The sequence below is a fragment of the Balaenoptera physalus genome, assembly GCF_965194825.1.
Source record: "Balaenoptera physalus genome assembly, chromosome: 4".
In the NCBI taxonomy this organism is placed as follows: Eukaryota; Metazoa; Chordata; class Mammalia; order Artiodactyla; family Balaenopteridae; genus Balaenoptera; species Balaenoptera physalus.
In genome coordinates, this window is record NC_138891.1 from 33,325,675 (window position 1) to 33,343,958 (window position 18,284).

The 18,284-nt window shown below is 38.4% G+C and overlaps 1 protein-coding gene across 2 annotated transcripts in view; it reads right to left on the reverse strand.

Annotated features, from left to right (window-relative positions):
* Positions 1 to 18,284, reverse strand: part of IGSF10 (immunoglobulin superfamily member 10) — a 303,209-nt gene that overhangs the window by 23,341 nt on the left and 261,584 nt on the right. Inside the window, exons 3-6 of one of the 2 annotated variants that reach the window (XM_082459510.1) lie at positions 16,936 to 17,950; positions 15,979 to 16,173; positions 14,457 to 14,586; positions 11,222 to 11,612 (exon numbers count right to left, since the gene is read on the reverse strand). In XM_082459510.1, coding sequence (XP_082315636.1) covers positions 11,222 to 11,612; positions 14,457 to 14,586; positions 15,979 to 16,173; positions 16,936 to 17,099 — 880 coding nt within the window. In that variant the 5' untranslated portion in view covers positions 17,100 to 17,950. The remainder of the gene's footprint in view (positions 1 to 11,221; positions 11,613 to 14,456; positions 14,587 to 15,978; positions 16,174 to 16,935; positions 17,951 to 18,284) is intronic. The other variant, XM_082459511.1, reaches the window with a different exon arrangement.

The following is an 18,284-nucleotide window of genomic DNA, read 5'->3' on the forward strand; positions in this document are numbered from 1 at the left end:
CAAAGCATCCTAAGAGACTACTACAAGCAACTCTATGCCAATAAAATGGACAACCTGGAAGAAATGGACAAATTCTCAGAAAGGTATAACCTTCCAAGACTGAACCAGGAAGAAATAGAAAATATGAACAGACCACTCACAAGTAATGAAATTGAAGCTGTGATTAAAAATCTTCCAACAAAGAAAGGTCCAGGACCAGATGGCTTCACAGGTGAATTCTATCAAACATTTAGAGAAGAGCTAACACCCATCCTTCTCAAACTCTTCCAAAAAATTGCAGAGGAAGGAACACTCCCAAACTCATTCTATGAGGCCACCATCACCCTGATACCAAAACCACACAAAGATACTACAAAAAAAGAAAATTACAGACCAGTATCACTGACGAATATAGATGCAAAAATCCTCAACAAAATACTAGCAAACAGAATCCAACAACACATTAAAAGGATCATACACCACGATCAAGTGGGATTTATCCCAGGGATGCAAGGATTCTTCAATATATGCAAATCAATCAATGTGATACACCATATTAACGAACTGAAGAATAAAAACCATATGATCATCTCAATAGATGCAGAAAAAGCTTTCAACAAAATTCAACACCCATTTATGATAAAAAAACTCTCCAGAAAATGGGCATACAGGGTCCTACCTCAACTTAATAAAGGCCATATATGGCAAACCCACAGCAAACATCATTCTCAATGGTGAAAAACTGAAAGCATTTCCTCTAAGATCAGGAACAAGACAAGGATGTCCACTCTCACCACTATTATTCAACATAGTTTTGGAAGTCCTAGCCACGGCAGTCAGAGAAGAAAAAGATAGGAATACAAATTGGAAAAGAAGAAGTAAAACTGTCACCATTTGCAGATGACATGATACTGTACATAGAGAATCCTAAAGATGCCACCAGAAAACTACTGGAGCTAATCAATGAATTTGGTAAAGTTGCAGGATACAAAATTAATGCACAGAAATCTCTTGCATTCCTATATACTAATCATGAAACACCTGAAAGAGAAATTAAGGAAACACTCCCATTTACCATTGCAACAAAAAGAATAAAATACCTAGGAATAAACCTACCTAGGGAGACAAAAGACCTGTATGCAGAAAACTATAAGACACTGATGAAAGAAATGAAAGATGATACCAACAGATGGAGAGATATACCATGTTCTTGGATTGGAAGAATCAATATTGTGAAAATCACTATACTACCCAAAGCAATCTACAGATTCAATGCAATCCCTATCAAATTACCAATGGCATTTTTTACAGAACTAGAACAAAAAATCTTAAAATTTGTATGGAGACAAAAGACACCGAATAGCCAAAGCAGTCTTGAGGGAAAAAAAGCAGAGCTGGAGGAATCAGACTCCCTGGCTTCGGACTATACTACAAAGCTACAGTAATCAAGACAATATGGTACTGGCAGAAAAACAGAAATATAGATCAATGGAACAAGATAGAAAGCCCAGAGATAAAGCCACGCACCTATGGTCAACTAATCTATGACAAAGGAGAAAAGGATATACAATGGAGAAAAGACAGTCTCTTCAATAAGTGGTGCTCAGAAAACTGGACAGCTACATGTAAAAGAATGAACTTAGAACACTCCCTAACTCCATACACAAAAATAAACTCAAAATGGATTAGAGACCTAAATGTAAGACCGGACACTATAAAACTCTTAGAGGAAAACATAGGAAGAATACTCTTTGACATAAATGACATCAAGATCTTTTTTGATCCACCTCCTAGAGTAATGGAAATAAAAACAAAAATAAACAAATGGGACCTAATGAAACTTAAAAGCTTTTGCACAGCAAAGGAAACTATAAACAAGACAAAAAAACAACCCTCAGAATGGGAGAAAATATTTGCAAATGAGTCAACGGACAAAGGATCAATCTCCAAATATATAAACAGCTCATGCAGCTCAATATTAAAAAAAAAATAGCCCAATCAGAAAATGGGCAGAAGACGTAAATAGACATTTCTCCAAAGAAGACATACAGATGGCCAAGAGGCACATGAAAAGCTGCTCAACATCACTAATTATTAGAGAAATGCAAATCAAACCTACAATGAGGTATCACCTCACACCAGTTAGAATGGGCATCATCAGAAAATCTACAAACAACAAATGCTCGAGAGGTTGTGGAGAAAAGGGAACCCTCTTGCACTGTTGGTGGGAATGTAAATTGATACAGCCATTATGGAGAACAGTATGGAGATTCCTTAAAAAACTAAAAATAGAATTACCATATGACCCAGCAATCCCACTACTGGGCATATACCCAGAGAAAACCATAATTCAAAAAGACACAGGCACCCCAATGTTCATTGCAGCACTATTTACAATAGCCATTCATGGAAACAACCTAAATGCCCATCTACAGACGAATGGATAAAGAAGATGTGGTACATATATATAATGGAATATTACTCAGCCATAAAAAGGAACGAAATTGGGTCATTTGTAGAGACATGGATGGATCTAGAGACTGTCATACAGAGTGAAGTAAGTCAGAAAGAGAAAAACAAATATCGTACATTAACACATATATGTGGAACCTAGAAAAATGGTACAGATGAACCGGTTTGCAGGGCAGAAATTGAGACACAGAGGTAGAGAACAAACGTATGGACACCAAGGGGGGAAAGCGGCGGGGGGTGGGGGGGTGGGGTGAATTGGGAGATTGGGATTGACATGTATACACTGATGTGTATAAAATGGCTGACTAGTAAGAGCCTGCTGTATTGAAAAATAAATAAAATTCAAAAATTCAAAAAGAAACACGACTAGTAAATTTAAAAAAAAAAGAGCAGAGCAGAAATAAATGAAATAGAGATGAAGAAAACAATAAAGATCAATGGAACAAAGTCAGTTCTTTGAAAAGATAGACAAAATTGATAAACCTTTAGCCAGACTCATCAAGAACAAAAGGGAGAGGACTCAAATCAATAAAATTAGAAATGAAAAGCGAGAAGTTACAATGGATACCACAGAAATACAAAGGCTCCTAAGAGACTACTATCAATACAAGCAACCATATGCCAATAAAATGGACAACCTAGAAGAAATGGACAAATTCTTAGAAGGATACAATCTCCCAAGACTGACCAGGAAGAAATAGAAAATATGAACAGACAAATCACAAGTACTAAAATTGAAACTGTAATTTAAAAACTCCCAACAAACAAAAGTCCATCACCAGATGGCTTCACAGGCAAATTCTATCAAACATTTAGAGAAGAGTTAACACCTATCCTTTTCAAACTCTTCCAAAAAATCGCACAGGAACAGAAACTCCCAAACTCATTCCATGAGGCCCCCATCACCCTGAATCATACAAGGATACCACAAAATCATACAAGGATACCACAAAATCATACAAGGATACCACAAAAAAAAAAGAAAGAAAATTACAGACCAATATCACTGATGAACATAGATGGAAAAATCCTCAACAAAATACTAGCAAACTGAATCCTACAATACAGTAAAAGGATCATACACCACGATCAAGTGGGATATATCCCAGGGATGCAAGGATTTTTTCAATATCTGCAAATCAATCAGTGTGATACATCACATTAACAAATTGAAGAATAAAAACCATATGATCATCTCAATAGATTCAGAAAAAGCTTTTGACAAAATTCAACAACCATTTATGGTGAAAAGTCTTCAGGAAGTGGGCATAGAGGGAACATACCTCAACATAATAAAGGCCATATATGACAAACATACAGCCAACATCATACTCAATGGTGGAAAGCTGAAAGCATTTTCTCTAAGATCAGGAACAAGACAAGGATGTACACTCTCGCCACTTTTATTCAACATAGTTTTGGAAGTCCTAGCCACAGCAATCAGAGAAGAAAAATAAATAAAAGGAATCCAAATTGGAAAAGTTAAAACTGTCACTGTTTGCTGATGACTTGATACTATACATAGAAAATCCTAAAGGTGCTAACAGAAAACACTAGAGCTCATCAATGAATTCAGGGAAGTTGCAGGATACAAAATTAATACTCAGAAATCTGTTGCATTTCTATACACTAACAATGAAAAATCAGAAAGAAAAATTAAAGAAATAATCCGATTTATCATCGCATCAAGAAGAATAAAATACCTAGGGATAAACCTACCTAAGGAGGCAAAAGAACTGTACTCCAAAAACTATAAGATGCTGATGAAAGAAATGGAAGATGGCACAAACAGATGGAAAAATATACCATGTTCTTGGATTGGAAGAATCAATACAGTAGGTCCCTGACATACGAATGAGTTCCATTCCAAGAGCATGTTCATAAATCCAGTTTGTAAGTCCAATGAAGTTAGCCTAGATACCCAACTGACACAATCGGGTATATAGTACTGTACTGTAATAGGTTTATAATACTTTTCACACAAATAATACATAAAAAAACACAAAAAATAAAACATTTTTAATCTTACAGTACAGTACCTTGAAAAGCACAATAGTATAGTACAACAGCTGGCATACAGCGGCTGGCATTGAGTGAATAGGCAAGAAGAGTTACTGACTGGAGGAGGAAGAGGAGGTGGGAGATGGTAGAGCTGAAGGATCGTCAGCAATAGGATAGAGGGCAAGCTGCAATTTCACTCATGCTTGACATTGATGGCACAGGTTCTGGTTCCTTGCTGGATTCAATTCTATCTACCCTATTGAAAAACACGATCCAGTGATGTCTGGGTAGTAGCTCTTTTTTTCTCATGATAGATGATAATGGTAGCACTGGATTGCATCCTGAACGGCTGCTGCAACCTTCGTGTACCATTCTACATTCAGATCCTGTGCCTCAAAAACTAACAGTGCCTCCTCAAATAAATAAAATCCCCTTGCCATCTCCTGCACTGTGAATCTCTTCGGTTCTTCAGTTACTTCTTCCTCCTCTTGTCTCTCTTCATCCTTTCTCTGGTCCTCCAATTCCATCAGTCCTTCAATGCATGTTCGAATCTTTGAAAGTTCACAACTTGAAGGTTCGTATGTAGGGGACTTCCTGTATTGTCAAAATGACTATACTACCCAAGCCAATCTATGGATTCAATGCAATCCCTATTAAATTACAATCCCTATTAAATTACTAATAGCATTTTTCACAGAACTAGAACAAAAAAAGTTTAAAGTTTGTATGGAGACACAAAAGACTCCAAATAGCCAAAGCAATCTTGAGCAAGAAAAACAGAGCTGGAGGAATCAGGATCCCTGACTTCAGACTATACTACAAAGCCACAGTCATCTAAACAGTATGGTACTGGCACAAAACATAAAAATATACATCAATGGAACAGGATAGAAAGCCCAGAAATAAACCCATGCACCTGTGGTCAATTAATCTATGACAAAGGAGGCAAGACTATACAATGGAGAAAAGACAGTCTCTTCAATAAATGGTTCGGGAAAAACTGGACAGCTACATGTAAAAGAATGAAATTAGAACACTCTCTAACACCATACACAAAAATAAAGTGGATTAAAGACCTAAACATAAGACCAGGTACTATAAAACTCAATAGAGGAAAACATAGGCAGAACACTCTTTGACATAAATCGCAGCAATACCTTTTTGGATCCATCTCCTAGAGTAATGAAAATAAAAACAAAAATAAACAAATGGGACCTAATTAAACTCAAAAGCTTTTGCACAGCAAAGGAAACCATAAACAAAAAGACAACCCACAGAATGAGAGAAAATATTTGCAAATGATGAGACTGATAAGGGGTTAATCTCCAAAATTTACAAACAGCTCATGCAGCTCAATATCAAAAAAAACAAACCCAATAAAACAAAAAATGGGCAGAAGGCCTAAATAGACATTTTCCCAAAGAAGACATATAGATGGCCAAGAGGCACATGAAAAGATGCTCAATATTGCTAATTATTAGAGAAATGCAAATCAAAACTACAATGAGATATCACCTCACACCAGTCAGAATGGCCATCATCAAAAAGTCCACAAACAATAAATGCCGGAGAGGGTGTGGAGAAAAGGGAACACTCCTACATTGTTGGTTGGAATATAGATTGGTACAGTCACTATGGAAAACAGTATGGAGGTTCCTTAAAAAACTAAAAATAGAGCTACCATATGATCCAGCAATCCCACTCCTGGGCATATATCCAGAGAAAACTATTCTTAGAAAGGATACATGCACCCCAATGTTCATTACAATAGGCAAGACATGGAAGCAACCTAAATATCCATTGACAGATGAATGGATAAAGAATATGTGGTACATATATACAGTGGAATAATACTCAGCCATTGAAAATAATGAAATAATGCCATTTTCAGCAAGATGGATGTACATGGAGAGTATAATACTAAGTGAAGTAAGTCAGACAGAGAAAGACAAATATCATGTTATCATTTATATGCAGAATCTAAAAAAATGATACAAATGAACTTATTTACAAAACAGAAACAGACTCACAGACATAGAAAACAAACTTATGGTTACCAAAGCTGAAAGGTGGAGTGGAGGGATAAATTGGGAGTTTGGGATTGACATATATATACTACTGTATATAAACTACATAACCAACAAGGACCTACTGTGTAGCACAGGGAACTATGCTGAATATTCTGTAATAACCTAAATCGGAAAAGAATTTGAAAAAGAATAGGTATATGTATACATAAACTGAATCACTTTGCTGTACACTTGAAACTAACACAACATTGTAAAACAACTATAGTCCAATTTAAAAAAAGACCATAGGTGGCTGGTGGACTCATCTGTAGTCACCATCCAAACGGCTAGCTAATTGATAAAATCTTAACAAAAACTGAATACTATGTTCTAGGCACTTTCTAGGGGATAGAGATAGATAAATTAGACATAGGAAAGGCAACACCCCTTCCTAGTAGGGATGAGTGCTGAGCAGTTTGTGGCTGGGAGCCCATCAGGCAGAAAAGTGCTCCAGACTGGGAAGGAGCAGGTATGAGGTGGTAAAACAGTGTGCAGTGTGTCTGTGATGAGAGCTGGAAAGGAAGGAGACTGAGACCCAGCAAGGAGCATGCTGGGAAGACCTGGCATGATGGGCCAACGAGCTTGGACTTTGTTCTCTAGGCCAGGGTCAGCAAACTTTTTATGTAAAGGGCCAGACAGTGAAGATTTTACGTTTTGTGGACCAGAGGTCTCTGACAAAATGGCTCGACTATGCCACCATAGCACCAAAGCAGCCATAGATGATATGTAAGGAACCGGGCATGACTGTGTTCCAATAAAACTCTACTTACGAAAGCTTGTACAGGGCTGGAATTGGCCTGTGGGCTCTAGTTTGGCAATTCCTGGGCTCTATTAGGTCATTTAAAAAATTCTTTAGTATGTAAAATAACTGGATATCTAACAGTCAGTGGCATACTCCACCTGATGAAATGTTAGCTGCTAACCATATATATTAGCCTGATTTTATTACCAGAGCATGTAACTAGCAAAATGGCAAGTAGGTTTAACACTTTGTAGGAACTGAGCACAGACTCACTTCTCCCTATGGGCAAAATCTTATTACTTCTTTCACTTCTACCTTTCTCAGATGAGTTTCCCCATTTGCTCACCATCCTCTCCCTGTAGTCCAGCTAGCAACCACATGAAAATCCAGCAGTTCTTTCTCATTCCTCATTCTCCTTTATTTCTCCATAGCATTAGAAAGTATTGGGAAACCCCCGCTCAGTCCCTACTGCCTGTTAGGTATCTGTGAAGCTACTTTCAGGTGTGGTCACCTCATAATTCAATTTCTCATTCCCCAGACATGAAACACCATGAGCACTTCCTAGTTGGGTCCCCCCTTCACCCCCTTCCCCAGGTCCATCCTCTCCACTGCTCACAGATTGGCCATCCCTAAAAAGCATTTCATTGGGAAACCCTGCGTTCAAATCTTCCACTGTAAAATCTCCCTTTTGTCGATAGGATAAAATAAAAAAGTTTAGTCTGGCATTCAGCACTCCCCACAGTTGGGTTCAAAACAGTCTATAAATAATAAATGCTAGAGAGGGTGAAGAGAAAAGGGAACCCTCCTACGCTGTTGTAATTGGTGCAGCCAGTATGGAAAACATACTGGAGATTCCTTAAAAAAACTTAAAACAGAGTTACCATATGATCCAGCAATCCCACTCCTGGGCATATATCTGGAGAAAACTCTAATTCAAAAAGGCACGTGCACCCCAATGTTCACAGCAGCACTTTTTACAATAGCCAAGACATGTCAGTTGACAGATGAATGGATAAAGAAGATGTGGTGTGTGTGTGTGTATATATATATATATATATATATATATATATATACACACACACACACACACACACACACACACAATGGAATATTATTCAGCCATAAAAAAGAATGAAATAATGCCATTTGCAACAACATAGATGGACCTAGAGATTATACTAAGCGAAGTAACTCAGAGAAAGACAAATACCATATGGTATCACTTATATGTGGATAATCTAAAATATGACACAAATGAACTTATTTACAAAACAGAAGCAGACGCACAGACTTAGAAAACAAACTTATGGTTACCAAAGGGGAAAGGGGGTATATAAATAAGGCATTTGGGATTAACAGGTACAATACTACATATAAAATAAACAATGTCCTACCGTATAGCACAAGGAACAATATTCAATATCTTGTAATAAACTAATAGAAAAGAATATGAAAAAGGATATATATATATATATATATATATATATATATATATATATATATAACAGAATCACTTTGCTGTACACCAGAAACTAACACAACAATTCAAATCAACTCTACTTCAACTCTACTTCAATTTAAAAAAACCAAAATACCTTGCCAGTCTATACTGACTCCATGCCAGGCAAATTGGGCTATTCACTGCCCTCTTCATGAGACTTATCCTATCTGTTTTTATGTACAAAGCAGTTTCTCCATCCCAAATACGTTATAGAAAAAGGTCTGGACTTTTCAGTTTCTACTTTTCTACTTTCTAGCTGTGTGAGCTGGGTGGAAATGAAAATCATGATAATACTTCACGTTTGTTGAGTGCTTACTTTGTGTCATACATTGTGCTAAGCACTTTATATGTATTATTTTAATTATTTTTTCCAATTATTATTATCCCTATGTTACAGGTGAGAAAACTGATGCATAAAAGAGTCTAAATGACTAGCTCAAGATACCCAGCTTTTCTAAGCCTCAGTTTCTTCATCTGTAAATTGAGGATTATTGTGAGGATTAAATAGAAAGCATCGAGCACAATGTCAAACACAAACTGAGTATATGTTACCTTTCTGCTCGCTCCCTATTATTCCTTCCTGTCCTTTTGGTATACCTTTTGTGCCCCAGCACAATTTTCCTCCATTTTAGTCAAGGCAGAAGTAACTTACTGACTCCGGCTCCTATAGAACTAAATCTTTAATATAAACATTTTGATGTTTTTCATCCATAGCCTTATTATCTTTTTATGTGTTCGTCATACTTACCTACAAGACTGCAAACTCTTGAAGAGCAAAGGTGGTGTCTATTGGCCTAAAGTAGTTACTTTTAGACTAATTATATTGACTGACTACATATATATACATACATACATACATACGATTGTGTATCTGTATATATATACACACTATATATATATACACACACAATATTATATTTCACCACAGCAACTTCAAACTTTTCCCACGTTTCTCAAGCTTCCGACCTTGACCCCTTCCTAGCACCCTCTTCAGTCACCTCTCCTACAACGTCACGAAGAAGGAAAAGCCATCAGATAAGAACTTTCTTACTCTCCTCCACTAGAACCAGGAACTCGCCTCTGTGCCAATCTAGTCCTTTTCTCTCCTACCTCCTAAGGAAAATCCCTCCCCTGTGGCTGGGTCTCTTGCCCTCCAGTCATCTCAGGGGACTTGCTCCATTGATGATCTGCTCCTTCTGCAATGTTGCTACCTTCTCCTGCTCAATAATCTCGTCTCACCTTAAACATGCTCAGGTCTCTCTGATGCTCAGTGTCCTGAGTGGTGGCACATTCCCATCTGGCGGCCACCATTCCTCCTTCACCTCAAGCCAAACCTCTCCAGAGTCAACTGTGGCCCTGCCTCCCCCTTCCCACTGCACAGCAATCCAGCTCTCATCAATCTTTCCAAAGTAACCAACAACCCCTTTGATGCCAAAATCACTGGACTCCTTTCAGTCATTACCTAAGGACTTGATTAACTGAAATGATTAATCAGATTTTAACAATAGTACAATTAGTTGTTTGTCCATTTTCCCCAACAAGAATGTAAGCTCCGGGCTTCCCTGGTGGCGCAGGGGTTGAGAGTCTGCCTGCCGATGCAGGGGACACGGGTTCGAGCCCTGGTCTGGGAAGATCCCACATGCCGCGGGGCAACTGGGCCCGTGAGCCACAACTACTGAGCCTGCGCGTCTGGAGCCTGTGCTCCGCAACAAGAGAGGCCATGATAGTGAGAGGCCCGCGCACCGCGATGAGGAGTGGCCCCCGCTCGCCGCAACTGGAGAAGGCCCTCGCGCGGAAACGAAGACCCAACGCAGCCAAAAATAATACATAAATAAATTAATTAATTAAAAAAAAAAAAAAGAATGTAAGCTCCATGAAGGCAGGGACCTTGATCAGGTCTGTTCACTTTTGGATCCCTATGTTCTCTCTGGCCTCTTGTACATAATAAGTTTACAATAACTACTCAGTGACTGAATGGATCTTGCCCTCTTCTTGGTAAATTCTACTTTCCCCATCAAAGCATGTTTTACACTCTGATTGTCTGCTTATCTGTATCCCACCAGAGGTGTAGTTAGAGCAGAGACAGTGCTCTTGGTAGTTGCATCACTGGGCACAGGGCCTTGAATAGAACTCCAAAAAATATGTATTGATCGAGTGACTGAAGGGAGGATAAGAGGGAAGGGCTTTTACGCCTTGTGGTAAGTAGGGAAGAGTAACACACAATACGTTCTTATTTCCCAATCTTGCTAAAAGCCAGGAGTGATGATTGGATCGTTGACCTGAATTAATGAACGGTTATTCATTAATGAATTAAGAGAGTTCATTCTCATTGAATTATTATTGAGCTTTCATTTTCTTTCCAGCTAAATTACCTTGGCACTCCCTACTTACTGATGAAACACCTCCAGGCAGATTTCTTCTACTGAATTAGGACAAAGAAAGAAACAGTCTAGGTACCTGGCTTCTCCCGTATCCAGTCAGACAACCATTTCAAATGACAATCACAGGTCCAGGGATTCCCATGAAGATAAAGGCTTTCCAGATCAGGCATATAGGTGACCATCTCTTGAGGGATGGAGCTCAGAAAGTTATCAGACAAGTATAGGTACTTAATGAAAGATGTTTTAAATATCCGGAGGTAGCACAAGGAGACAAATGTATCTGGATGAAGCTTAGTGAGCTGGTTCCCTTCCAACTGCACCAGTCGGAGAGAGGTGAGTCCATAAAAAACCTCTGGGTTTATAAACTCGATATTGTTGTGGTCCATATGCAACCGTGTCAAGCTCCTGAGACCATAGAAAGTGTCCTTCTGAAGTTTTCGAACTTTGTTATAGCTCATTTTTAAGACCTAAGAGTAAAAAGAACACACTTATTTTGTCAAAGGAATTATGACAAAAAGGAAAATCATATCCATAATAAAACATACGTTGAGATTAATCCAATGCAGTGTGTGTACCTTGTTTGGATCCTAATTCAAACAAACCAGTTGCAAATCAAGTATGAGAACATCAGGGAAATTAGAATATTCATGAACAGTTGATGATATTGAGGAATTACTGCTATAATTTTAAGGTATAATAATGATATTATGGTTCATTTTAAAAGATTCCATAACTTTGACATATAAATTGAAGTACTTATAGATGAAACATTATGATATCTCAGATTTGTTTCAAAACAATGCAGTGAAGTAGAAAAGTAGTGGGTGGAGATACAGGTGAAACAAGACCTGTTATGTGTTGATAACTACTGAAGCCGGGTGATGCTGCATTGGGGATCATTATATTATTCTATTTTTGTATATGGTATACTTTTTTAAAAAACATATCATGGAAATTTTCAACCACATACAAAAGTATCTTGACATTTCAAGTAAACTTAAGATTTCTTGAACCTGAATTTTTCATAAGAAATATGATTTTATCTTTCACATTTAAAATGGCTTTGGACTTTCCTGGTGGCACAGTGGTTAAGAACCCGCCTGCCAATGCAGGGGACATGGGTTCGATTCCTGGTCCTGGAAGATCCCACATGCTGCGGAGCAACTAAGCCTGTGCACCACAACTACTGAGCCTGTGCTCTAGAGCCTGTGAGCCACCACTACTGAAGCCCGTGCACCTAGAGCCCATGCTCTGCAACAAGAGAAGCCACCGCAATGAGAAGCCTGTGCACCGCAACGAAGAGTAGCCCCCACTAGCCGCAACTAGGGAAAGCCTGCGCGCAGCAACAAAGACCCAACACAGCCAAAAATAAATAAATTAATTAATTAAATGGCTTTACTGAGATATAATTCACATGCCATAAAAATCCACCTTTTTATTTATTTTTTTTTAAGATTTTTTTTTTTGATGTGGACCATTTTTAAAGCCTTTATTGAATTTGTTACAATATTGCTTCTGTTTTTTGTCTTGGTTTTTTGGCCACGAGGCATGTGGGCTCTTAGCTCCCCGACCAGGGATCAAACCGGCACCACCCCCTGTATTGCAAGGTGAAGTCTTAACCACTGGACCGCCAGGGAAGTCCCCCAAATCCACCTTTTTAAACCGTATAATTCAGTGGCTTTTCGTATATTCACAAGGTTGTGCAACCATCTCCGCTATCTAATTTTAGAACATTTTCATCACCCCAAAATAAAAACTGATACCCATTAGCAGTCATTCCCCGCCTCCTCCTAGGCCTAGAAAACCACTAATTTACTTTGTTTCTGTGGATTTGCCTATTGTCAACATTTTAAATAATGAACGATACAACATGTGGTCTTTTGGGTCTGGCTTTTTCCAATTAGCGTAATATTTCCAAGACCCACCACTGTTGTAGCATGTATCAGTCCTTCATGCCTTCTTATTACTGAGTTGTATTCCACTGTATACGTGTAATATATTTTGTTTATCCATTTATGAGTCAGTGGACATTTGGGTGTTTTTTACTTTTTAGCTATTATGAGTAATATGATTTTTAATTGATTTTGAATTGAAATTAAAATAGTTTTTCAATATTTCAATAGTGTGTGGCTATTCTCCAATTCCTTCTCCAGTTACCAACTGAACACGCTCCTTCTCCCAAAAAGGAAAGAAAAAGAAATGCTAGCAAAAACAATGATTTATCATCATATTTTCCTAATTTGACCTAATCTGTCATCTCTGTTGAGAATGCTTTTCTGGAATGCCAAGTTCCCTAATAAGCAAAGAAAATTGAAATTGACAACATGGACCAGCTTTGCCCCAAATATTATGAAACTCAATGTTCATCAATATCTATGGAAAACCTGGTCAAGAAAACAAATATGTGTGAATTCCATGAAGGAAATGTATTCCATCTAATCCTCTGAAGATATATATTCCAAATAAAGCCTGATTAAGCCAAACCAACAGAATCACATATCTAGACTTAAATCTATGGTTTTACAGAGGCTTAGTGTGATGTGAAAAGGCTCACACTGCACACTGGCATTTTATCTTTTCTAAGGATAGAACTGACTATTTTATTGCACTGTATCTCTTCTATGAGGAGCTTTGGGAAGCATTTTTTTTTTCTAATTTAAAATCAGACGTGGTTGTACTTTTCCTGAACAGTAGTTTTATTTTTTAATTTACTGAAAAATTGAGTTAGCCTCTCAAAAGCCTCAAGTCCTACTTACAGCAGACATACTGATCTTTATGCCTGCAGTTCCCTGCATTCCCTTTGTTCTTGTTCCTAAGATTTCTTCTACCTTTTGCTTTCTTTCCTACTGGAGTGGTAATTCTTACAATATTCAATGCATTCTTGGAAGTCCCCGTAACTTTAAAAAACTTTTTGAGTAAGACAGTGCATAAGTAAAGTGAAACTTAAAAGTATATTGCGCTATAGAAAGCTAACTTCTATGTAAAGACAGCAATTATTTTTAGAAACTACATTCAATTCCCAGATGAACATGACTAGAAGTGGCCTTTTAGGATTAAATTTTAAAGGTTTAGTAATCCTTGGGCATTGATAATTTTTTTCTTTCTATGAGCCTGAGGGAGAAAATCAGAATTTTCTTATTATTCTAATTTCCACATACAGTTGCACTGAAAAAGAAATCAGTTATTTGACATTTTCCCTTGATGTCTACATCTAATTTACAGAGTGTTGATTTGGGGGTTCTCTAGGAACAGGTAGCTTCTGGAGGCACATCTCACCTCATTAACCTGCCCCTTCCCCACATCAGTCTCACCTGCAAGGCCTGCAAGTCTGAGAAGGTCTTAGGAGGGATTGTGTGAATGCCATTGCTGTGTAGCATTAGTAACTCCAACTTGTTTAGGCCAGAAAAATCCGTTTCTGTCAATCTAACCAAACTGTTGTATCTGAAATAAAAACATCATTCTAGGCATAAGCCAAGTCTGTCAACTAAAGTTCAAATGTCAAAGCAAAACCCAACAAACACACACATGGAACTGAATCTCACTCCCCGCCCCCTTTTTATTCCTTGTGCTCTAAGGAGATAATCCAATGCTTGAAATATTGTTGGAATTCATCAGATGCCACAGAAGGTCAGCCCCTCCAACCCAGCCCCTGCAGTCTCAGTTACAATCATCCTACTCAGATTCCTGAAAAATGCCATATCCCTTCTGATTTTCAAACCTTTGTACATATGCTGTTCCTGCAGGTTGGAATGCCTTTGGACTCTAGCCCTCTCTATTTGTGAACACTGTTAAGACCCAGCCCATTCTCTAATAACATGGCCGCCTTGTTCCCCCAGGTGTAATTCATCATTATGAAGTAATGGTTAAGAAACCTGGGCTCTGAAGCCAAATGTTTTGGGTACAATTATGAACTCAGGTACCTGGGAGTAGGGCTGACCCTGGGTTAAATCAGTAACCTTTCTGTGCCTCAGTTTCCTTGTCTATAAAATGCAAATAATAGAACCTACTTCAAACGGGTTATGAGGATTAAATGAATGCATACATGAAGAGTGCTTAGCTCAGTGCCAGGACACAATGTTAGCTATTATTATTAGTGATTGTTCCCAAGGCACTTCGTACGCTCTATTATAGTTCTTATTAAATTGTACTAATTATACAACTGTCTTCTCCCTTTAACTATGGTTTCTAGAAATGAACAATATATCTTGTTCATCATTGTATCCCTGGTACCATCATTGTGTTTGGCCCATAGTAGGCGACCACTAATGTCAAATAAATGATGTTGAGTCTGCTTGTATGTGCATTCACACACACAGTTTTTCATGAACTTTTAAAATACAGTCACCTTTTAGCAGATTTAATTTACGCATTTTAAAAGCCTTTTAAATAAGTCAGTTTCTATGGAAAAAAAAAAATCCAAGGGCCTTAGAAAACGATCTAGTTGAGTTTTCATATATATCTTTTATGTATAAGAGGACGCTTCCAGTTGTCCTGTTACCTCTTACTGATATATCATAACACTAATTCTTAACCAGAGCTATATTATTATCCAGCAAAAATGTAGCCAGCATGAAGCTTCTCTATAATCATGGGCCTCTCAGCCTACCATGAGTGACTATGGGTTCTAGGAGAACTTTCTCCTAGTAAAAGTTTACCAGAAAAAAATTTTTTATTGCCCCAGCAAGCTTAAGATCCTCATGTACTCATTTCAGAAGAGAAATATTGTTAAAAGAATTGTGCTTAATCTCCCAAAGTCACAAGTGTTTTGAGGACAGGTCACCAGTGTAATCAATCCCTCCTTGAGAAGGAAGCAAGACGAGGGCCCCTGCGCACCCTAGATTGATACGTTCCACGTTGTGCGGGAGGCTGTGTGGGATGGAGGTCAGGTACCGAAACGTGCAGTGCACCTCTGTAGGCACGTAACAGGCACAGCGGCGAGGACAGGCCCTGCCCCCGGGGAAGACCACCAGGCAGACTGCAGCGAAGGAGACCAGTAAGCTGGTGCTTCCCCTGCTTTTCACCTTCATCCTGAAAAAACATCATACCTCGGAGTTATAAATATGGTTTGAGCAAAGTTCCCGTAGACCACACACAGTAACTGGTAATCTGGGAGACCTTCCTGAAAGGTCGCAAGGGGCCAATTTCACTCACAACTTTTATGGTAAAGCTTACTCTTTACAAAGCCGTAGTGTATGCTGGCCTCATTTGGATCCTTGTGATCAATCAGGATATTTATTGCTGTGAAATTCCTTTACAGCTTTTCACTTCTTAATGAAAAGCAGCAATCCCTATTACTTAGAGATTCATTAAAAAAGGAAAGTGGAAACCATAATGGAGATATTGTGACAACTGAAATACATAAGGCTTAGTTTCCTGTTTATGCTTTAGTTTTTTAGACTTTAAAAAACTGATTATAAAACTAATACATGTGCAACAGAAAATTTAGAAGCTGTAAATAAGTAGAAAAAAGAAAATAAAATTACTCATACTTCCCACCACCCAGATATAATCAATAACATTTTGCTGTACTCCTTCCAGCCTTTTACATATTGGGTTGTATGTTACTGCATATATATGATCAAATGAAATTTCATAACACATTTTTATCATTGAACATACAATGTTTGTTTTTTCATTTTATTAAACCTTCTTCAAAAACATTTTTAAGAGCCGTAATAATCCACTGAAAGGATGAATAAATCTCTTCCTAACATGTCTTCAAGTCCTTGCCAAAAAAGACACATTGTACATGTCACTGCCAAATGATGACCATAAGTAATAGTAACTGACCGGCTGAGCGGGCTTGAGTCTTGCACCTGCGGCACAGTGGGCCACGCTGACCCCTCGCAGGCATTATGCTGTCTGCTTTTGCTCTGCTTAGAACATCCCTCTGCCTCTTTTCCTGGTCCCTTCTCCTCCTCCTCCTCACGTCTGCCATGGGGGTGGGGGAGCATAACCAGGAAAGAAATATGCTCAGCTTGTTGGAAAAATGGTATCTGTTACCCACATGTGGGTCAAGCCCAAGGATCCAAACCTAGTTTTTGCCTGAAATTCAGAATATACAAAGATCGTAATAACATCTTTATTATGCTTCTCTAAGAAAAGTGACCTTCACAGAATGGTTTCTTTTAGATTCTACCAGCAACCATCCTTTAGCTATAAACCACATTTAAAATAACATGAATGCTGAATTGCTTGTATCTCCATATAGATAGAAAGATAATGGAATTATTAGAATATAGTCCAAATTAAAATTTACTATAGGATTAATCACATGACAAATTTTGTCATTGTAACCGTCTGGTTACAAACATTTTAAATAAATGTCGTATGATTGGAGACAGCATTTCCACCTTATCATTAGGTAAGCAAAGAAAGGAACAATAGGATGAAGGTAGTTCTCTCATCCAGCTAGAAGAATAGAAGTTATGGGTATGCCCACTTGAGAGTTATTGAAAAGAGACTCAAAAGTCTAAAGGAACACGTGGATAGTGGATTCCCACAAACTTAAACCTGAAAATGTGTATGATGAAGTAGATAGAAATTGACAATACCTGAGCTCTTCTGTCCTGGTCCTAAATCCTCTCCTGACATAGGCAGAGACTGAAAATCTTCCCAAGAAATGGAAGATCGTATCCAAACCTGAGTAAGGAAAAGTTCTCTGCTCCAAAGTGAAGCCAGTGGCTTGGTCTTTCTGGCTTGCAGCTCAGGGGTATTACTCTGGAGAGAGACCTGGAGGCACCCCACAGCCGCAGCTAGATAACCGGAGCTCACACGAATCAGCAGCGTGCCTTTATAACTGTTGCTACAGAAACAAAAAGCAAAGTGGAGGTTTTAAAATGTCCTTTCTCCTCCCTCAACAGTGTGCTTAAATTCCCCTTAAAGTTGTCATTTAAAGATATGTATTAATATCACTCCCTTTTGCCCCCAAATCCCAGGAGCTTCTCCTCCCTTATCCTTTTTGGGCAAATCTGTCATAAGTGCCCACAATAAGGGCCTCCACCTACTGGTGAATCTTTGCTCAGAGTTTGTCTTTTGCTTGGCATCGGTCCCCGAAGAAGCGACTTTCTCCTTTTTGCTGTAATCCTCCTCCCTCTGGCGCGTGCTCCACCCCACCCGACCCTCACCCCTCCCACTCT